General features: G+C 38.5%; 6 protein-coding genes across 13 annotated transcripts; 4 read left to right on the plus strand and 2 right to left on the minus strand.

Moving 5' to 3' along the window:
• Positions 1 to 435: 435 nt before the first annotated feature.
• LOC133835019 (stAR-related lipid transfer protein 7, mitochondrial) lies at positions 436 to 2,470 on the plus strand. The gene has a single exon (XM_062264869.1). The coding sequence runs from the start codon at positions 953 to 955 to the stop codon at positions 2,246 to 2,248; it is 1,296 nt and encodes a 431-aa protein (XP_062120853.1). The 5' UTR covers positions 436 to 952; the 3' UTR covers positions 2,249 to 2,470.
• A 580-nt stretch (positions 2,471 to 3,050) lies between these two features.
• On the minus strand, positions 3,051 to 9,147 carry LOC133835012 (protein disulfide-isomerase A5). Its single transcript, XM_062264854.1, has 3 exons — positions 8,321 to 9,147; positions 3,516 to 4,127; positions 3,051 to 3,457 (listed from the first exon to the last, which is right to left on the minus strand). Exons 1-3 carry the CDS (start codon positions 8,991 to 8,993, stop codon positions 3,195 to 3,197), a joined length of 1,548 nt encoding a protein of 515 aa, XP_062120838.1. The 5' UTR covers positions 8,994 to 9,147; the 3' UTR covers positions 3,051 to 3,194.
• A 258-nt stretch (positions 9,148 to 9,405) lies between these two features.
• On the plus strand, positions 9,406 to 13,223 carry LOC133835004 (coatomer subunit beta'). Its single transcript, XM_062264838.1, has 4 exons — positions 9,406 to 9,892; positions 9,984 to 10,603; positions 10,679 to 11,261; positions 11,787 to 13,223. Exons 1-4 carry the CDS (start codon positions 9,538 to 9,540, stop codon positions 12,971 to 12,973), a joined length of 2,745 nt encoding a protein of 914 aa, XP_062120822.1. The 5' UTR covers positions 9,406 to 9,537; the 3' UTR covers positions 12,974 to 13,223.
• A 146-nt stretch (positions 13,224 to 13,369) lies between these two features.
• Positions 13,370 to 16,739, plus strand: LOC133835017 (interferon-inducible double-stranded RNA-dependent protein kinase activator A homolog). Of its 5 annotated transcripts, none has more exons than XM_062264862.1 (5): positions 13,370 to 13,524; positions 13,631 to 14,428; positions 14,509 to 14,794; positions 15,941 to 16,078; positions 16,237 to 16,739. In XM_062264862.1, the coding sequence occupies exons 2-5, from the start codon at positions 13,668 to 13,670 to the stop codon at positions 16,483 to 16,485; spliced, it is 1,434 nt and encodes a 477-aa protein (XP_062120846.1). In that variant the 5' UTR covers positions 13,370 to 13,524; positions 13,631 to 13,667; the 3' UTR covers positions 16,486 to 16,739. The 5 variants fall into 5 exon arrangements, with proteins under 5 accessions (XP_062120846.1, XP_062120848.1, XP_062120851.1 ...); XM_062264864.1 differs by having other exon boundaries at positions 16,240 to 16,739; XM_062264863.1 differs by having other exon boundaries at positions 13,384 to 13,524; positions 13,608 to 14,428.
• Positions 16,740 to 17,310: 571 nt separating this feature from the next.
• Positions 17,311 to 18,971, minus strand: LOC133835029 (inhibitor of growth protein 5). Of its 4 annotated transcripts, none has more exons than XM_062264885.1 (5): positions 18,742 to 18,971; positions 18,326 to 18,688; positions 18,098 to 18,264; positions 17,562 to 17,720; positions 17,311 to 17,492 (listed from the first exon to the last, which is right to left on the minus strand). In XM_062264885.1, exons 1-5 carry the CDS (start codon positions 18,776 to 18,778, stop codon positions 17,391 to 17,393), a joined length of 828 nt encoding a protein of 275 aa, XP_062120869.1. In that variant the 5' UTR covers positions 18,779 to 18,971; the 3' UTR covers positions 17,311 to 17,390. The 4 variants fall into 4 exon arrangements, with proteins under 4 accessions (XP_062120869.1, XP_062120867.1, XP_062120868.1 ...); XM_062264883.1 differs by having other exon boundaries at positions 18,056 to 18,264; positions 18,742 to 18,968; XM_062264884.1 differs by having other exon boundaries at positions 18,098 to 18,267; positions 18,742 to 18,960.
• Positions 18,972 to 19,135: 164 nt separating this feature from the next.
• On the plus strand, positions 19,136 to 21,434 carry LOC133835023 (heparin sulfate O-sulfotransferase). The gene is given in 7 exon segments (XM_062264873.1): positions 19,136 to 19,393; positions 19,454 to 19,713; positions 19,780 to 19,865; positions 19,926 to 20,001; positions 20,003 to 20,065; positions 20,538 to 20,758; positions 20,841 to 21,434. Coding segments are annotated over 7 exon segments (1,053 nt in total). The 5' UTR covers positions 19,136 to 19,290; the 3' UTR covers positions 21,085 to 21,434.
• The last annotated feature ends 8 nt before the right edge of the window (positions 21,435 to 21,442 follow it).

The raw sequence follows: 21,442 nt of genomic DNA on the forward strand, positions 1-21,442 counted from the left end.
CAAAACAGAAAGAAAATTTCAAAACTATTCTTAGCTCTAATTAATGTACTAATCTTATTTTTAAAATTGTTTCAGGTTTTGTGTTTTTTTTGTTCACTGAAAAGATGGTCCCGTCAGATAATTAAACTTAGGCTATTCTACTTAAAACTAGTATTCATATAGTAAAATTAAAATGCGCAATTTCATTTTGAATAACAGCCGGTAATATATATACGGTATTTTTATATTTAATCAATCAATCGATTTCGTTTCGTTTTATTTCCTTTTTTTTTCTCTCAGTTTTATTGTTGTAATGTAAGGTTTACTATGTATGTATGACTGTGCTGTATTTAAGTTAAGAACAAAGCAGACTAAACTCATTGTTTTCAGTTATGCCTATTACAATGCAATACAAATAAAATACATACATAAAATAATGAAAAGTCTTTATTGTCATTATCAAGATCCGAAAAAATTATGTCGTCGTTGAGTAACTTTCATAAGTTCATATTTTTGTTTAAACGGTGATACAAAAATAATAAAAAAGCTATGTACTGAGCTTGGAACGAAGGGCTTACGAAATTGCGAGTTTACCAACACCGCCACGGGAACAAGAATAGCAACAACAACAACACAAGTAATTGCACGCTGCACGTTTTGAACAAAAATGTGGGCGCCTTGATAACAAAGCAACAACGAACTGAATCCATAACATACACATAGAACTATTGTCAACAATCTGAAAAAAAGAAACAGAACTAAATTATAAAAGTTGAGAGGCGACGGCATCAAATGTGACAGGTGATGTGTGTGTGTGTCTCTCTAAATTTGTAGCGGAGGAACAGGCAAAATATTACTAACAGTTCAGCCGCTGCCTCCGTCGCCGCCGCTGCTGCCGCTGTTCGATTGTTATGCAAGCAGCGCTGCGGCCCCCCGCCCTCAACGACAGCAATCAAATTAGCCGGTTGCCACTATGCTGCTAAATCGTTTGGTGCTCGCCATCAAAAATCAATCGCGGGAAACATTACGCGCCTGGAGTTATCAATGTGAATCAATAATAGCGCAACGTTCCCGCCGCGTCCAACAGCTGTTTAGCTTCTATCAGTCCGTTTACGGTACACAAGGATTGAAGCAACTTTGGCGCGCCTATTATCGAAACGAGCTCCAACCACCCATTCGGGGAATGATGCTGAGTGCAGTGGGCCTAATGGGATTGAACATGAAGCGATTGAGCAACAGCGATGGCTTCGACTGGAGCAAGGAACGTCTGTCGTTAGCCAACTTTGATTTGTGCCAGCGTGACATTGATTTCATCAACACGCTCTCGGTCAATCAGCTGTGCGAACGTTGCCAGTCCAAGAAGATGAAATACTGCTATTGCCAGCTGGGCAATCAGCGGTGTCGCAAAGGCGGCATTGTTGTGCCACCACCCAGCAGCGATCAAAAGCCAATGAAGGAGGAGCAGGCGGCGAGCATCAGCAATTGCCACAAGGCCTTGGAGTTAGATACGCGCAGTGCACCGGCTGGTCAGGTGCGTATCCAGGCGCAGGAGGATCGCAACTGGGAGCCGTATTTCAGCAAAAACGAGTTCAGCATTTGGCGACGCGAGGAACGCTCCTCGTTGTACTCTTACAAGGTATATGCACGATTCGATGACATCACCGCCGATGACTTTTTGCATGTGCAAACGGATCTGGACTATCGTCGACAATGGGATGATACAGCCTTGAGGTTGGAGCTGATCAGCGAAGATCCTGTGCCGGGCAGCAATTCGCATCTGATCTACTGGGAGATGCAGTGGCCGCGTCTCTTTGCCAATCGAGATTACGTATATTGTCGACGCTATCACAAGGATGATAGTAAGAAGATGATATTCATTTGCAGTCGTGCCGCCAAGCATAACACTTATCCAAGCATATCGGGTAAGGTGCGGGTCACGGACTATTGGAGCCTGATGGTCATCAAACCATTCCGTGGCTTTCATGAGCCGGGTCTGCACTTTGTGCTCACGTATTACGATGATCCAGGCATTCCCATACCGCAGAACATCAAATCGTGGGTGACGCAAAAGCAAATGCCCGAGTTCCTCACCAAAATGTATGTGGCCACCAAGAACTATGCTTGCTCCCGCGCCATTAAGATGAAGGACATGTACAATAGCTTTACTCTGATCAACGACGAATACACGGCAAACGATCAACGCGGCAGCTGGCTGGGAAGTCTTAGTCGTCACAGGCGCAAGCTCAACGGAAATGAGAGGGAACGCTGATCTCTTGAGATCTGCAGTAGTTCCTCCATATACATAGTTCAGATGCAACCGAATAAAGAGCGAAGCAAAACAACTACAGCAATGGAGTTATACCAATGGATAATTCAAAGCCCCTCCCCAAATATTCCCCTACCTTGGTCATCTTATGTTGTAATTCATTTTTAAGCATACAAAATATATAGAATAACTAATTAGGAATCATCAAAGTTTCTAGCACTTACACTAATCTTTGTTTCCATCACGAAATCCGCAAAATGTGCAATAAAATACGCATTCGAGCAACTTGGCGGCATTTACAAAATGTTCATTCTTTTGTGCCACACTGAAGAAATTAATTAGAAATATACAACATACAAAAATATATATATTATATATTGGTTAAGTTTGAAGGTTTTGTTTTAAAGCAATTTGAAATGAAATTACTGAAATTATACAAGCATAAACGAAAAAGCAAATATACAAATTCGCTCTCTATTAAATCTTGGTGGAATATCCCAATAAAATCATAATCTCTTGAGATCTCTGATTGCATAGGTAAAACGACTATATTGAAAGAACTTCGACTAAAATAATGGGATGGCCGGATAAGACAAAAGTTTGAAATGTGAAATATTAGTGGAAAAATACTAAAAATGTTTTTTTCTATCGTACAAAATTTTAACAAAGTAGGATCCCAATCCATCGATCCAGAACAATTTAGTTCGATTGAATTAAAATTTTAAGAGGTACAATGGTAAACCATGCTATATATTGAACCAAGCCCCGATATATTCGAAATATACTTGTACAAAAGAAACATCAATTAAGAGTATAGATTAAAGTCTTTTTAGTAAGTCGAATGAGATTCGCATTTAGCAGTTTACAAGTTGTTCGCACGCTCTGGAATGAGTTTGTGGTATAAATGCAAATTAATACAGTTAAGAGATTTGAAATGATTAAACACCGATCACAGTTCGTTGTGTTCCGTGGCGCTTGGAGGATTGTTCATATAGGAAATAAAGTCCTTGCTGGTGCGTCCTCCGTTGTACTCCAGCTTGGTTTTGAGGTACGAGAAGTACAGTATGGTGGGATATCCTCGCACATTGTACTTGCCGCACAGCGTTGCATATTTGGTGCAATCTATTGCGACAAAGACAATACGCGGATCATCTTGCAACGCATTAGCAGCGGCGGTAAATTCAGGCTTTGTATGTTTACAATGACCACACCCTAAAAGGATAGAAATAATTAAATGAATTGAAATTAAGCAAGAGCAAATGAATCTTACATGGCGCATAAAACATGACTAGAGCATGCTTCTTACGCTTTAGAGTTGTGCTAAATGTGTCATCATTGAGAAACAGAACTTCAGTGTTGTCAGCCTCCTCTTCCCAGCTCTTTTCTGGCGGTGGTGGTGGTGGCGGCTCCTTGGGATCACGCATAAAGTCCACAATCTTTGATGCCTCACGTACATTGACGTCAAACTTGTAAACACCATTCGCAAAGTATTTCACTGTCGGGTAGCCTTTGACTTTGTATTTTTCTCCTATGCTCGGCTCTTTGGTGGCATCCAATGCGGCCAGCACTCCGGGCACATTATTCTGCTTCATCTCAAGCGCGGCTTTCTCATATTCTGGTTTCATGCGCTTGCAATGGCCACACCAGGGAGCATAGAACATGACCAGTACCGACTTTTCGTCTTTCAAAGCCGGCTCAAAGCCTTGCGTTGTCAGGTGCACTATTTCCGAGCCAGTGTCTGCCGACCAGTCGGGTTCCTTGGGCTTGGGAGTTGGCTTGACAGTGGGATTCAGCATAAAAGCGACCAGAGCATCTTTGGTATTTTCACCTTCGTAAGTGAAACGCATTTTGCCATTTTCAAAGTAAATTAGAGTGGGAAAACCTAAAAAAGGGTTCATTATTTTAGACATTAGACCAATAGAAGACAGAACTAAACATGCCATCTTAAAAAACTTTAAAATGATTTCCACCGCCATGAAAACACCTGTAGAACAAATTATCAAAAAGATCAAGAATACAAAACGAATCCCAAAATATACATCAACAATAAAAGATACGATTGACCACTGCAAAGCAATACTACTACACCCTATCCCCATAACAATTAAAAAAGAAACCGCGCCAGCGTGGTCCTTTAACTCTACTAAAATAAACATATCCTTACATACTTCAATAAAACCAAACACACCTCCGATAGTCTACAATAAAAAGTTCCAAGAATTGAAAGACACCCTCAAGCAACACACATTCCTTTACACTGACGGCTCCAAATCCATCAATGGCGTTTCCTATAGCGTAACCTCTTCACAATACATCATAACCCAGCAGATTCTACCAGCTCAGAGAAGCTGGGTCCAGTGATTTGAGATATTCAAAAAAAATTGGTGCCCATTGCTTTAAATCGTTTGCCCATGTTTGCCCAGGAAAAATTTTTTTGCCCACCCTTAGTTTCGAAATTATGAAAAAAATTTTTTTCGAAAATTCAAAAATTTTTTCAAAATTTTTTGCGGAAATCGCTTTAAAATCGTTTGCCCATGTTTGCCCATCTTTTAGTTTTTCGAAAAATTTTTCGTTTTCGAAATTTTGAATTTTGAAAAATTTTGACATTTTTCGGCATGAATGACTCAAACTCGATCGCCCACACCTCGAAATTATGAAAACTAAAACTCACAACGGTAGCCTCAAGTGTTTTCAAGTCTGCCCATATCTCAGAATTTCAAAATTTTGAAAAATTTGAAGGTTTTCAACTTTTTTGATTGCTCATACAAATTCATCGTTTGCCCAACTTTCAAAGTCTCAAATTTTTCCAAATTTCAAAATTTTTCAAATTTTTTGACTTTTCAGACTGCCCATTCGCTATTTTCGTTTGCCCACCCTTTAGAATTTCAAAATTTTGCTTAATTTAAAAATGTTCATACTTTTTGATTTCAGCCTATGGCCCATACAAATTCATCGTTTACCCAATTTTCAAAGTCTCAAATTTTTGCCAAATTTCAAAATTTTTCAAATTTTTTTGACTTTTTCAGACTGCCCATTCGCTATTTTCGTTTGCCCACCCTTTAGAATTTCAAAATTTTGCCGAATTCCAAAAATTTTCATACTTTTTGATTTCAGCCTATGGCCCATACAAATTCATCGTTTACCCAATTTTCAAAGTCTCAAATTTTTGCCAAATTTCAAAATTTTTCAAATTTTTTTGACTTTTTCAGACTGCCCATTCGCTATTTTCGTTTGCCCACCCTTTAGAATTTCGAAATTTTGCCGAATTCCAAAAATTTTCATACTTTTTGATTTCAGCCTATGGCCCATACAAATTCATCGTTTACCCAATTTTCAAAGTCTCAAATTTTTGCCAAATTTCAAAATTTTTCAAATTTTTTTGACTTTTTCAGACTGCCCATTCGCTATTTTCGTTTGCCCACCCTTTAGAATTTCAAAATTTTGCCGAATTCCAAAAATTTTCATACTTTTTTGATTTCAGCCTATGGCCCATACAAATTCATCGTTTACCCAATTTTCAAAGTCTCAAATTTTTGCCAAATTTCAAAATTTTTCAAATTTTTTTGACTTTTTCAGACTGCCCATTCGCTATTTTCGTTTGCCCACCCTTTAGAATTTCGAAATTTTGCCGAATTCCAAAATTTTCATACTTTTTGATTTCAGCCTATGGCCCATACAAATTCATCGTTTACAATTTTTCAGTCTCAAATTTTTGCCAAATTTCAAAATTTTTAAAATTTTTTGACTTTTTCAGATTGCCAATTCGTTATTTTCGTTTGCCCACCCTTTAGAATTTCGAAATTTTGCCGAATTCAAAATGTTCATACTTTTTGATTTCAGCCTATGGCCCATACAAATTCATCGTTTGCCCATATTTGAAAGTGTGAAAATTTTTTGAATTATGCGAAATTTTGAAAATCTAAAGGGTGGGCAAACGAAAATAGCGAATGGGCAGTCTGAAAAAGTCAAAAAAATTTGAAAAATTTTGAAATTTGGCAAAAATTTGAGACTTTGAAAATTGGGTAAACGATGAATTTGTATGGGCCATAGGCTGAAATCAAAAGTATGAAAATTTTGGAATTCGGCAAAATTTTGAAATTCTAAAGGGTGGGCAAACGAAAATAGCGAATGGGCAGTCTGAAAAAGTCAAAAAAATTTGAAAAATTTTGAAATTTGGCAAAAATTTGAGACTTTGAAAGTTGGGCAAACGATGAATTTGTATGAGCAATCAAAAAAGTTGAAAACCTTCAAATTTTTCAAAATTTTGAAATTCTGAGATATGGGCAGACTTGAAAACACTTGAGGCTACCGTTGTAGAGTTTTAGTTTTCATAATTTCGAGGTGTGGGCGATCGAGTTTGAGTCATTCATGCCGAAAAAATGTCAAAATTTTTCAAAATTCAAAATTTCGAAAACGAAAAATTTTTTCGAAAAACTAAAAGATGGGCAAACATGGGCAAACGATTTTAAAGCGATTTCCGCAAAAAAATTTTGAAAAAAATTTTTGAATTTTCGAAAAAAAAAATTTTTCATAATTTCGAAACTAAGGGTGGGCAAAAAAAAATTTTTCCTGGGCAAACATGGGCAAACGATTTAAAGCAATGGGCACCAATTTTTTTTTGAATATCTCAAATCACTGGACCCAGCTTCTCTGAGCTGATTCTACCTCCTTATTCATCCATTTTCACCGCTGAAATAGCAGCCATCCTTCACGCATGTAAATATGCCGAAAAACAAACAGGAAAATTCGCTATATGCACCGACTCACTATCAGCCCTTACAGCTCTTGAAAACCCAAACAACTCTACATACTATACATTAGAAATCAGAAAAATTATATATAAATACAAATACAAATTTACTCTTATTTGGGTCCCAGGCCACTGCGGCATCATTGGCAACGAGCTTGCAGACCTAGCTGCTAAACAAGCAACCACACTACCTTTAATAGCAGTAAAAAACTACAACGTATCAGATACCCTTAAATACATCAACAATCACATGAAAGAGCAAAATTACCTTATATGGAACAATACATCCATACACTACAAACTTATTAACACGAAAAAACAGAGCAATATCGAACTTTTAAAGCCAACTATTTCTCGATTAGATACCATCAAATTTATGAGACTCCGAATAGGACACACTAAACTAACACACAGCCACCTATTTGATAAAACACCTCCACCCATATGCCAACAATGTAACCTTAACCTCACCATATCTCACATATTCCTTGATTGCCCTACCTACAATCAACTCAGACATAAATTCCTTCAAAAAACTTTAGAAGAAATATTAGATCCTATGAATATAACCACAACTATCCAATTCCTTAAATCCATAAACCTTTACAACAGCATATAAGTTCATCCTTACTGTACATAACTAGAATAAGTGCACACATTTGTATATATGTAAATACTTATTTAAGTCATCTCATATTATTTAAGTAATCTCATATTATAAAGTATATTTTAAGCAGAAGGCCTTTGTAGCTATTGCTTTACACAAACCAAAATTACCCGCACTTTATAATTGCTGGTAATTCCTTAATAATAATAATAATAATAATTTTAGAATAACGACTACTAATTGAGAATTGTAATCTTGGTTGTGGAGTATCAGTCAGTGAGTTAGGAATCTAAGAGAATCTTAATCAAACCTACAACTGTTCGTAGTGATATTCCACTTTTAAATAACCGTTTTGGTAAGAAATAAATATGAGTAAAATTTTCTTAATTAAATGTTGAAAACTTAGCTCTTACAGTTTGGACTGCGCGTCAGTGTCGGTAAGGGCAAATAATATTCTATAGATATATGTACATTTAAATACATAGATGGTTAACAAACAATCTTTGTTGTTAATGTATGGTGAAACTCATTGCTCTTACTCTGCGGTGATAATTTAGTAAGTCAGTCAGGTCAAAGGAATTTTTGTACCATATAAATAAATACATCGATCTAAAATATACAACAGATTTGTGTGTTCGATAAGTACGGATTAAGATTAAGATGTTAACCTATTGATTCTTAACATATGGGAATAAGAAATTCTAATGGATAGACTCACCAGTTATATTGAAAAGCTTACGAATGGGAGCGTTCTCCTGGCGCTCCACATTCATGGCGGCCAACAGATATCCACCCTGCGCCTTAAGATCGCTGGCTGCCTTGCTGTAGTCGGGTTTCATGCGCTTGCAGAAGCCACACCAGGGGACATGAAACATGACTAACATAGGCCGAATGTCCTTGCGCAGATGCTTTGTAAATGCCGCCGCATCGTTGAAGTGAAGTACATCCAATCCAGCTGGATCCTCTTCCCAGGGCAAATCCCCCGTTGGATCTCGCATAAATGTGACCATGGAGGCGACGTTCAACTGCCGATCATAGTCCTTGTGAAAGTCGCCATCCTTGTAGTGTCGCAGCGTGTAGGGTTCTGGTGACACCTTCAGCTTCTTGCACAGCTTTTTCTTCTCCTGATTTGCGCAGTCCACATACAACATGGTTCCGGTGCCGCGAATAGTTTCAGCCGCTTCACGGAATACCTTAAGCTCGTTGGCAGCCGCTTTGGCACCGGAGACATAGAGAGCAAGCACATTATTTTTAGTGCGCAGCAGCTTCTTGAAATCCTTGTAGTCAGCGATGTCTTCTTGGACTCCAGAAAGTTTCGTTTTAGCGGCAACAAGTGCGATAATTAGTAATAGCGTAAACTGGGCTATAAAAAAGCGGCGTTGAGTCACCATTTTTATTTAACAAGACTTTATGATTATTGCAAGTAACTAACTAATTTAACAATGATTCATAATTGATTAACTAATGTAAGTAATAAGTTCATTCTATTTTAAACAACAATTGCAACAGAAAATGCCAATGAAGACGTCAGCGTTAAAAGCGACAAGCGTTGCCACATTGCGGTAGAAACAGTTGATTCAAATAGTTTATAAATGGTTACATTCAATTTACTAACCACTTGCTTTATAATAAAGGAAATTAATATTATATGATGTAAATAATTATTTTCTTCGCCAATTCTTTTTGCTTCCAAAGAAAATGACACCATTTCAATGTGTAAAATAAATAATCGGCAAATCGATGTAGGCACAAAATGCAAAGCTGTTAAATGTACGTGGCAGTTGGCAACACTGGTTATTAACTCTGACACATTAACAAGAGGCAGAAGAAGAAGAACGATAGCAAGTTTTTTACATCTTAGCCGCAGTGAACTTCATATATAAATAAGTTGAATTCGCTGTAGTAAGACATATTAACGCCGCCATCATCAGCAAGATGCCCCTCAAATTGGACATCAAGCGTCGCCTGACCTCGCGCTCCGATCGCGTCAAGTGTGTTGATCTACATCCGGCCGAACCATGGATGTTGTGTGCTCTATACAATGGCCACGTACACATCATGAACTATGAGAACCAGCAGTTGGTTAAAGATTTCGAGGTATGCGATGTGCCAGTGCGCTCGGCCCGCTTCGTGGCTCGCAAGAATTGGATCATCACCGGATCCGATGATATGCAAATACGCATTTTCAATTACAACACCCTGGAGAAGGTGCATTCCTATGAGGCGCACTCTGATTATTTACGTTGCATTGCCGTGCATCCCACACAGCCGCTGGTGCTTACTAGCAGTGGTATGTTGCAATAATGTCGCTGACCTTAATTCCTTGAGTTTTTCTTATCACTTATTAATTTAATGGCAACATTTCGATAATTATGTTGCAGATGATATGCTCATCAAGCTGTGGAACTGGGAGAAGCTCTGGGCTTGCCAGCGTGTCTTCGAGGGACACACTCACTATGTCATGCAGATCGTATTTAATCCAAAGGACAACAACACCTTTGCATCGGCATCCTTGGATCGCACCGTTAAAGTCTGGCAATTGGGATCCAATTTCGCCAACTTTACTCTTGAGGGGCACGAGAAAGGTGTAAATTGTGTAGATTATTATCATGGCGGTGATAAGCCGTATTTGATTTCGGGTGCAGATGATCGCCTAGTTAAGATCTGGGATTATCAGAACAAGACGTGTGTGCAAACCTTGGAAGGACACGCTCAGAATATCTCTGCTGTTTGTTTCCATCCCGAATTGCCCATTGTGCTGACGGGTTCTGAGGATGGCACCGTTCGAATTTGGCACTCGGGCACCTATCGTCTGGAGACGTGTCTTAACTATGGCTTCGAACGCGTTTGGACAATTTCCAGCATGCGAGGCACCAATAATGTAGCCCTTGGATATGATGAGGGTTCCATCATCATTAAAGTGGGTCGCGAAGAACCTGCCATGTCTATGGATGTGGTGGGTGGCAAGATTGTGTGGGCCAAACATTCCGAAATGCAGCAGGTAAGTAGATTATTAATATTTGAATATGTTTATATTATATCATTTGATTACTATATAATCTCTTTTTTTGGGCAGGTTAATCTGAAAACCATTGCAGATAGTACCGAGATTAAGGATGGTGAACGTTTGCCCGTTGCCGTCAAGGATATGGGTGCCTGTGAGATTTATCCCCAGACCATTTCCCACAATCCTAATGGACATTTCGTGGTGGTCTGCGGCGATGGCGAATACATCATCTATACTTCCATGGCATTGCGTAATAAAGGCTTCGGCTCGGCTCAGGAATTCGTTTGGGCTCTGGAGAGCAATGAGTATGCAATTCGTGAAAATAATGGCACTGTTCGCCTGTTCCGTAACTTCAAGGAACGCAAGAGCTTTACGCCCGAATATGGAGCCGAGAACATTTATGGAGGCTACTACTTTGGTGTGAAGACATCTTCGGGATTAGCATTCTATGATTGGGAGACCTTGCAGCTGGTGCGTCGCATCGAAGTCCAGCCGCGCAATGTGTTCTGGAATGAAAGTGGCAGCCTCGTTTGCTTGGCCACCGACGATTCGTATTTTATTCTGGGCGTGGATACAGCACAAATTTCCAATGCGCTGGAGAGCAAGGAGGGACTCGAAGACGATGGCGTGGAAAGTGCTTTTAATGTGCTTGGTAAGTTCAAATATTCGAACATAAAAATATGTAAAAATGTGCTGTGTCTGAAACAATCGTTGAATTGATTGAAAAACTTTGTTACGTACAAAAATGGAATTTTTCTTCCGGTAAAAGATCTAAATGAACTTTAATAGTAAAGAAAGACTGATAGTTATTTTCAGGAATCCAACATATTTCGTATAGAATTTGAAATGTTGTAGCTTCAATAATGTAAAAAATTTATTTAGTAGCTTAAAATCTACAACGTAGTATATCCTAGTCTTTATGTTATATAGCAGTTGAGTACTTGAGTATATTATAAAGTATAAAGGAAAGAAATTAAGAAAATTGAAAATGTAAAGAAATATATTTTTAAAAAACTCAGTAGATAATCAAAAGATGTTTATAAATGCCCAACAAATCCAAACTTTAAGCAGGTGAAGAATCTGCACCATCTTAATATGTGATGTCTTTAGGGCTGGCACTTTTGTACGAAGTCGAAAGCACCTTTAATATGTAATATATCTCCTTCTTCCATTATAGGTGAAGTTTCAGAATCAGTAAAAACTGGTCTGTGGGTAGGCGATTGCTTCATTTATACCAATTCGGTGAACCGCATCAACTACTATGTTGGTGGCGAGATTGTGACCATTTCGCACTTGGACCGCACCATGTATTTGCTGGGCTATGTACCCAAGGATAATCGCCTGTATCTGGGCGACAAGGAGCTGAACGTGATCAGCTTCAGTCTGCAGCTATCCGTACTTGAATATCAGACAGCCGTAATGCGTCGCGATTTTGAGCGTGCTGATCTGGTGTTGCCAACTATACCAAAAGAGCATCGGACACGCGTTGCTCACTTCCTGGAGAAGCAGGGCTTTAAAGCGCAGGCGCTTCAGGTGTCCACGGATGCGGATCACAAGTTTGACTTGGCCCTGCAAATTGGCGAGTTGGATATTGCATTGAAGTTGGCACGCGAGGCGGAGAACGCACAGAAATGGTCACAGCTAGCCGATGTGGCGTCCCGCAAGAATAACATGTCCTTGGTCAAGGAGTGCATGCAGAAGGCAAACGATTTCAGTGGCTTGTTGCTTCTTTCGACGGCATCGGGAGATGCCGAGATGTTGCAGGAGTTGGGCGCCACCAGTTCTACCCAGGGTCGGCATAATATTGCATTCCTGTCCGCATTCCTGCGTTCGGATGTTGAGCGCTGTCTGGAGATTCTCATCGAGACCAATCGTCTGCCCGAAGCGGCCTTCTTTGCCCGCACCTACATGCCCAGCCAGATGTCGCGTGTGGTAGAATTGTGGCGCGAGGAGCTGAGCAAAGTCAATGAGAAGGCGGGTCAATCGCTGGCGGATCCAACGCAATATACAAATCTCTTTCCGGGTCTGGGTGATGCCCTGCGCGTTGAGCAGCATCTGCAAGAAGAGCGGACACGCAAGGCTCCCGCACGTATTGCCGGCCAGTTGCCATTAAATAGCGATCGCAATCCTCTGGAGGAGCTACAAGCGGCCGAGGCACAGAGGGGAGTCGGCCAGCTGGAGGATAAGGAGAAGCCTGCCTTTGTGCCACAAGTCACAAGCAGCAATAAGCCAGCTGCAGCATCAGCAGCTAGTGAGGAGGAAGATGATGATGATTTGGATCTGGAGATTGATGGCATAACGTTGGATGACAACATCGATACGACAGATGTGAATCTGGATGAGGACTTTCTCAGCGATGATTAAATGCGGAAGCAAGGCACACTCTGTATTCAATAATATTTGCATAGAAATAACGTAAATCTTGTTGTTGTTTCGGGAAAAATTGCTTCAAAAAAAAATCGCGCATTTTAAAGCTATAAATTCCATGCCGAAATCCATACGAACCAAACACACACACATACCGATGCATTCGCCTTTGATTTGATTGAATGAATGTTTCCCGTGCATTAATTATACAAATTAAATAAAAACTATATATATATATACACATAAACATATTTGGAGAGTATATTCAAACCCATTCATAATATGAACTTTAATTACTATCGATGTTTGCGCGTTGTTGCTTCGTATCATATGTCAATCGATGTTACTAGTCGAGCTCATCAGCGTTGCCACTGTGCCTTCTGTCAGATTAAATCAGTACGGCAACTCAATATCATCACAAATACATCTAAACGCAGATATCGTCTGTGCGTCCGCATTTTGCTGTATTTTTTATTTAAGAATGGGTTATTAATAAGCAATTAATAAATTATTATTAAATAAAAATCAGCCAAAGCCGTCAATCAATCGTAAGTACCAAGCCATGTCCAAAGACAAAATGATTATTTGGAAGACAGAAACGTTTACACTTTATTGATTTTTTGGTTTTAAGCAACGTAGCGTTTTGCATTGCAGATACACAAAGTTTCTAATTAATTAATTACCTTGGAAAATGGAGCCACAAAACTATCATACCCATGGGCAGCAGCAGCAGCAGCTCCTGCACGAGCAACAAATTCATTTACAACAAATCCAGCAACAGCAGCAGCTGCAGCAGCAACAACAGCAGCCCATTCAATCAGGGTTTGCACCGCGTCGTCAGTATGACAACATGGGCAATTCATCAGCTGCTCTAGCAGCTGCCTGTTTGGCCAATGGCGCTGCCACCGGTGGGAGCTCATCGGCGGCCAAAAATGCTGCGATGCAGCGTCCAAAAATCAAGAAAGAGAAACAGCTTCAAGTAATACAACAGCAACAACAGCACCAGCAGCAGCAACAACAACAGCAGCAACTGTCGGAGCTAAGCACTGTGGGCAGCGTCGGCATGTTGCCTACTGATGACTCCCTTAAATTTGTTAACGACACCGATGCCAATGGGCTGGCAATGAAGACACCAGTCAGCATACTGCAAGAGCTACTGAGTCGGCGCGGCATTACGCCGGGTTATGAACTGGTGCAGATCGAGGGCGCCATACATGAGCCGACGTTTCGGTTTCGCGTTTCATTCAAGGACAAGGACACGCCGTTCACAGCCATGGGCGCTGGACGCTCCAAGAAAGAGGCGAAGCATGCTGCCGCTCGTGCTCTTATTGACAAGCTTATTGGTGTCCAGCTCGAATCTCAGGGAAATTCAACATCAACATCTGCCGTCAACTGTTCGATGACAAGTAGCGGAGGTGATGGCGGCAATGCCAATGTTTCTGGCAGTGGCGAGTAATTATAGAAATGGTTAATTAATTGTTCCTTACAGAACAGCAACTAAGCTACATATTTTTTCACTTTCTCCCCGACAGTGGCAGCGACAAGATCGTGGGCAATCCTATCGGCTGGCTGCAGGAGATGTGCATGCAACGTCGCTGGCCCCCGCCATCGTATATAACGGAAACGGAGGTGGGGCTGCCACACGAGAGGCAATTTACGATTGCGTGCAGCATTTTGCACTATCACGAGGTGGGCAAGGGTAAAAGCAAGAAAATTGCCAAGCGTTTGGCCGCCCACAAAATGTGGACCCGACTGCAGGAGACGCCCATTGATGCTGCCAAAATCAATGATAGCATTTGCAGCGAACTGGAGGGCGATGTGAGTAATCTAAAACTTGTAGATGATGCCGTGCAGCAACAGCAGCAGCCGGCAAATCTTTCAAATACTCTAACATCATCATCAAAATATTACGAGCGCGTTCCATCAGAATTAGAAATTATTGAATTATAAACAACCCTCCAATACATAATAGCTTGTGTGGCTCGCAACCCAAACCTTTTTCTTGTCGTTACTAACCTTAACTATCTATATATTGTTTTCGATAGGCCTTTCTTGAGTTCTTTTTTGTATTGTCTGTAACTTTTAACGCTTTGACTTAACATGTTTCGGTTGCAATCTTTATATATTTTGCAATGCTTTGTTTTTAGACTCACTACCTATAATGTATAAGTGTATTTTAACTTTATGTATCCGTCCGTCCGTATGAACATCTAAATGAGTTACAATGCTTGCACCAAAATCGATAAATTTTTGTACATACAAATAATACCTGGTCTGTATAATTGATGAACATTTTATTGCGAAAGGATTAAAATTTTCTTAGTTGCATTGGCTGACAATCTGGTATATTTCTAGCATTTTTGTGACACTGTTTTGATTTTATTTAAAATGGGAAGCGGGTATCTCACAGTCGAGCACACTCGACTGTTACTTTCTTGTTTAATTTTAAAAGTGGATTTTTTGTTTTCTTTTTTTTATAAAAGTGCCTTTGATTATATCATAAGATTAGTTAAAGAATGTTGTGTAAAAGATAGTCAGAAAAACTTAAATTTTTTGTTTAAATATACATTTGCAATTTCCAGATTTGCACATAAAACTTCATCTGCTTTTATTTATATTTTTTAGTATTTGTAAACATTATAGTAATACGATGAAATAGCGGTGTTTGTGGTTATTATTACATTTTAAATTAACTAATCGGCAAGTCAAACTAACATTTAAATTTAACAGCTAGCCTTTCAATTTATAAATTTTATTGTTCAACTATATTTTTCCTTTAATTATTTGTATATTATTGGAACCTTTGGTGAATGTGGGATTGGTGTTTATTTTTAATTGCGTGAATCTTGTGTTGTATATCATTTATTGATAAGAAGAGCAAATTAAGAGCAACACTTTGTGATATGTTTCAACTCACCATTCAAGTTTCTGCGTATTGACAAAACGTTGCGCTTTTATTTACAGCCCCGCATTAACGATAATTATTATGGTGATTTGAAAGATATCACTGTGCCAACACTGACAACGCTGCACAGTAATAAAGTGTCGCAGTTCCATAAGACATTGAAAAACGCGACGGGCAAAAAACTGCTTAAATTACAGGTAAATTAAGTTTTTGTTCCTAAAGACGCCACGTTTATCACTTGGTTGCATTCCAATGAAACAAAATGTAAATCAGAACACACAATTCTATTCAATATATATTTATTTCGTTTTTTCTTTATTTTATGAATATGTTTATGTTTGCTTTTGACTTTCAGAAGACATGCCTCAAGAGCTCGAAAATCGACTACATTAAACTGCTTTCGGAGATTTCAGTCGAGAATCAGTTTGAAGTCACCTACGTGGATATCGAAGAGCGAACGTTTAGTGGCCAATTTCAGTGTCTGGTACAGTTATCCACTTTGCCCGTAGGTGTTTGCCATGGTACGGGATCCACAACTGGCGAAGCTCAGCGACATGCGGCCCAAAATGCCCTGGAGTATCTAAAGATTATGACCAAAAAATAGGCCACTAACTGATAGCAAAATAGGAACGCACATAACGATGTTGAAAAAAAACAAAAAGCAAAACGCCCTTGTTCCATCGCCCCCTCCCTTTTAAGTTCCTTGGTTCATGGAAAACTCTGAAAACTGTATTCAATATTTATCATAAAATTTAGTTTGAGCTTAGTTAATACAAAAACTAATTTATAGCTGTTGAAAAAGACAGGCACTAACTAATATGAAATCATTAATATTAAATACCTTAAACTTCACAAAAAGAGCTCGCGCTGCTTCTTAATTAATTTAAGATTATAAAGTTAATCTATTAGAAATTGATGAAAATTGGTCACGAGAACAATTTTCGACTAGTTTAACAACTTAAAGGGCCTTGTAATATACGCATTGTTATGCCCCATTTATTTTTCCCTATTCTTTTTAAAATATGGTTTGCAACTGATTCGACTTTTAATTAACTCGACCCCATATTTACACACAACTGAATGAATAAGTTCCACGAATTATAAACATTTTAAGTTAAAAAATTATTATTAAAAATACGAAGATTGCGTAGCCTAAGCAAAATGGAATGGAATTATAATGAAACATATTAATATTAATACATTTAAATAGCAACTGAACTTGTTCTGAAAATAAAACGTATTTATATGTTAAACTCAGCTAACTAACGCTGTTATTGACTGCTGTATGTAATGAAACTAAAAGTAAAATGTTTATATATTTTTCATTAGATGAATATACACATACATTAAAGTTGCAATACAAAAAGAAGTTGGGATTGAAACTCTTGTTTAGACAGTTACGATTTTGGAAAGATATTTATTTAAAATACTCAATGCTTAGACTAAACTATCAACTAAGCGGCGTTATAGGCTATTTACATTGACGACCATCGGGGCAGTAGCAAGATTTTATTTCTTTTTACGGTCCTGCGTGCATTTTGGACAAAACCATTTACCTTTTGGCTTTGTGGTGAGGCCAACGCAAGCAAAGTGGAACCACTCGATGGGACACTAGTAAAGAAAAGCCAAAACAAGTTTTAAATGAGGTGCATTACAAATATAATGGATTGGAAGACTTACGTCCGGATTGTCGCAGCCAATCATCTCGCCATAGGAAACTTGGTGGCACAAGCAATACGTAGGTTCGTTTGGATCCACAGGCATGTCCATAACATCGCTAGGATGCGTGGCGGCAGTATGAGAAGATTCCTTTTCTGAATCATCGACATCAGCGGCTTTCTATAATTGAGAATCAACAAATTTATGTACTTTCCATTGTTTGACAAGATTTTTCGATTAATGAATCATGCAAGCAAGTGAAATGTAAATGATAGATGCAAGACCCAACTAAATTGGATGTCAAATACACTGAATATACATACAATAAACATAAGTACTTCAAATTGTAAATTACAAGTGAGGAGGAGAAAACTGGAAAGATTTAGATATCTACCTTTTTCGTATATTCAGCGTTTTTGCTATTTCTACCAGGCAAACAAACTGAATAGAGTTTGAATAATATAGAAAAACAAAGCTAACAGCATAATGATATAATGTTGATGAAGATGATTTACCTTTTGAGCGCCCCCCTTGCGTGTTTCTTTTTCTTGATTTACCTTGGACTTTTTCTTTTTGGTACCTTGACCAGCGCTGCTGCTGGCGTTAAGAGTTGCGCCGCTCGCACTGTTCGAATGATTACCGCTGCGCCCAGTTTCCTCGTCGGAGGAAGCGGGCTTTTCCTTTTTGCCCGTCGCTTTAGCATCCTTGGTTTTCTTGCGACCACCTTCTGCAGAACAGCTTTCAAAATAATATGCAAATCAAATCATTAACGGAAATTTACGTACTTTTGGCAACTGCTTCCTCGGATTTGGCCCGCGTAGAGGATGCTTTTTCCTGTATCTCGCCCTCGAAGCGTGCCAAATCATTGTCGAGCCGACGGATTTGTTTATCCACCAGTTCATAAGTTTGTATGGCCAGTTGCACCTTATCATCACTGTATTCCTTGGCCTTGCCGAACAATGCTTTGATGTCCTCTAGGCGCTCTTTGCGGTCTTCCTCGCTCATTGCACCACCGTTCTCAGAAGTCAGCTTGCGCATAAAATCTTTTGCATGGCTGTCGATGCTTTTCATGGCGGTTTGTGCCCGATCATCAAGTTTTCTCATCAGCTTGAAATTTCGCTCCAATTCAGTGGGCAGGGACTCCAATCCTTGTGAGAAACACAATGTTAGAGGACTTTTTATAGGCTGGCTTTATACATACCATCTAGATAGTTTTCTAAATATATGGCTGATGACATTTTGTGGCACCTTTTGCGTTTCGCTTAAATTTCAATTTACTAACAAAAAACAAGCGTCTATTTACGACTCGTCTACAGCTGTTTTGCTCGGTGTGCAGAAATGTATCGATAGCGATACTTAAACACAGGTGGCAACCTCTTAACAAAGCGCTTATCGACTTGTTGAAGGTGTTTTGGAGTATTCTTTAGCATTTAAAATTAAACCCACAAAGTTGAAATAAATAACCTAATCACTGACAGTGATATAAATTTCAATTATTTTGTTTATCTTTTATTATAATGGCGTATCATCTATGTGGCAGCACCAATTAGATTTATACGATTCAGCTTTTGTCTGGCGTAGTACTATTAAAGCAGCTGATTTTTGCGAAAGTCAACATTATAGCCAGCTGCTTATTGTGACGAAAAAACGGTACCAAAATGCGAAGAACTAGAAGTTAAGCTTAAATAAATTAAAAAATGTGTTGAGCGCTCAAAATATTAACTATCACGATAGCACGGGCACTACCAAGATGCGGAAAATGTTGCCCATAATGCGTCCGGTACATTGGCTGATAGTTGCCGTTATATGCATTGTCGCCTGTTATTGGTTGTTGGAGATTCGATTGGAACACGGTATGTAATGAAATTTCTGACAATAAGAATTTTTTATAACGGATCAACGCTACCACGTAGCCTTTAAGCCGCTAACTAAGCTCGCCAACAGAGACCAAGAAAACAGCCCTCATTCAGAACAAATGGCTGTGGATCATGTTGCCCCCACTTTGGATAATTTTGACTATGAGGAACAATTGGTGGTGCTTTACAATCGTGTCCCAAAGACTGGCTCAACAAGTTTCGTTAACATTGCTTACGATCTGTGCAAATTGAACAGATATCATGTCTTGCATATTAATGTCACATCCAATATGCACGTCCTATCTCTGCCAAACCAGGTGCGTCATTTGATTATTGCTTTCAATTTTGTTTTTGATAAATTTTCGCTATTTTTTTTTTTGCAGATTTCCTTTGTGCGAAATGTGACAAAATGGCATGAAATGAAGCCGGCTCTATATCATGGGCATATGGCATTTCTTGACTTTTCCAAGTAAGCATCAATACATATTCGAATCTATATAAATAATACTATAATTTTATCGTTCTTCAGATTTCAAATCGCACATAAACCAATCTACATAAATTTGGTGCGTAAGCCGCTAGATAGGCTAGTTTCTTATTATTATTTTTTTGCGCTATGGAGATAACTATAGACCTAATCTAGTTCGCAAAAAGGCGGGCAATAAAATCGTAAGTAGAACAATTCTGCAACTTCTTATCAGCTCTGCTATTCGGTTTCATTTTTACTTTAAATTGAGGTTTTCTAACATTTAAAAGTCACACGATTGAAAAATATTTTTTTGTATGCTTAAGTTAACAGATATGTACAGATTTGTTGCTTGAACATTTTCAAACAAAATCAGATGCATGAAAAACAATGCAATATCGATAAGATGATCGAAACGTAATTACGTAGTAAAATTAACTAGAAAGTGCAATTATATATAAAGCGCGATATTCGACATTATAATATTGTATGTTCATTTTGTTGCAAAACGAAAAGATAATAGAATAATTGTCAAGACATCAAACAAGTGAAATATAATTCACAAAAAAAATATTATCCTCAGTCTTCTTACTTATAATACTCAAGATTTTATACAATACTAAATATTTTGTTGTATTCTCCAATTTCTTCATGTTTACTATTTTCTTCATGCAGACCTTTGATGATTGTGTGGTTCAAAAGCAACCCGATTGTGATCCCAGAAATATGTGGATGCAAATACCATTCTTTTGCGGACACGCTGCCGAATGCTGGGAGCCTGGTAGCGATTGGGCCTTGAAGCAGGCCAAACGTAATTTGGTCAATGAATATTTTCTAGTCGGTGTCACAGAGCAAATGTACGAATTTGTGGATCTACTCGAGAGATCGCTACCCAGGTGAGTTAAAAATAATTTACCAAATTTTACGCCGACCGCTATGTATATATATGTATATATTCTTATACTGTTTTGATTACAGAATTTTCCTAGGCTTTCGTGAGCACTATCAAAACTCCAATAAATCTCATTTACGCGTAACCTCATCAAAGATACCGCCCAGTGAAGCTACCATACAAACCATACAGAGATCCAAGATCTGGCAAATGGAAAATGAATTGTATGAATTTGCCCTGGAACAATTTGAATTTACAAAGAAGAAACTAATGCAGCCCGATAATAAGCATTTGCAGCAGTTTATGTATGAGAAGATAAGACCAAAATGATTGCGTTCGAAATGCAGGGGTAACAAATGCAAAAAGCGAATCAAAAGCAGACAATTACAGATCAGGTTCAGACTTAAGTATAATAATGCCAGTTAATTTAAGGTATAATGATTTGAATAGCTCCTCTAGATATGATCTGTACTTAAAACGCACCAAGCGTACTATTCATAAAAGACACAAAAGACTTTAGCATTGAATATCGTTGACATATTAATGTTTCCTTTTTTTGTATAATATTATAAGACATTATTGTATAACACTTAAAAATCGCTTTCTTAGATGTATGTAAGCAATATCTAGTAACAATTGTAATAACTAAATGAAGCACAATGTATTTATTGATTCGTCTAGTTAATTG

The sequence above is a fragment of the Drosophila sulfurigaster genome, chromosome 2L (genome assembly GCF_023558435.1).
Source record: "Drosophila sulfurigaster albostrigata strain 15112-1811.04 chromosome 2L, ASM2355843v2, whole genome shotgun sequence".
In the NCBI taxonomy this organism is placed as follows: Eukaryota; Metazoa; Arthropoda; class Insecta; order Diptera; family Drosophilidae; genus Drosophila; species Drosophila sulfurigaster.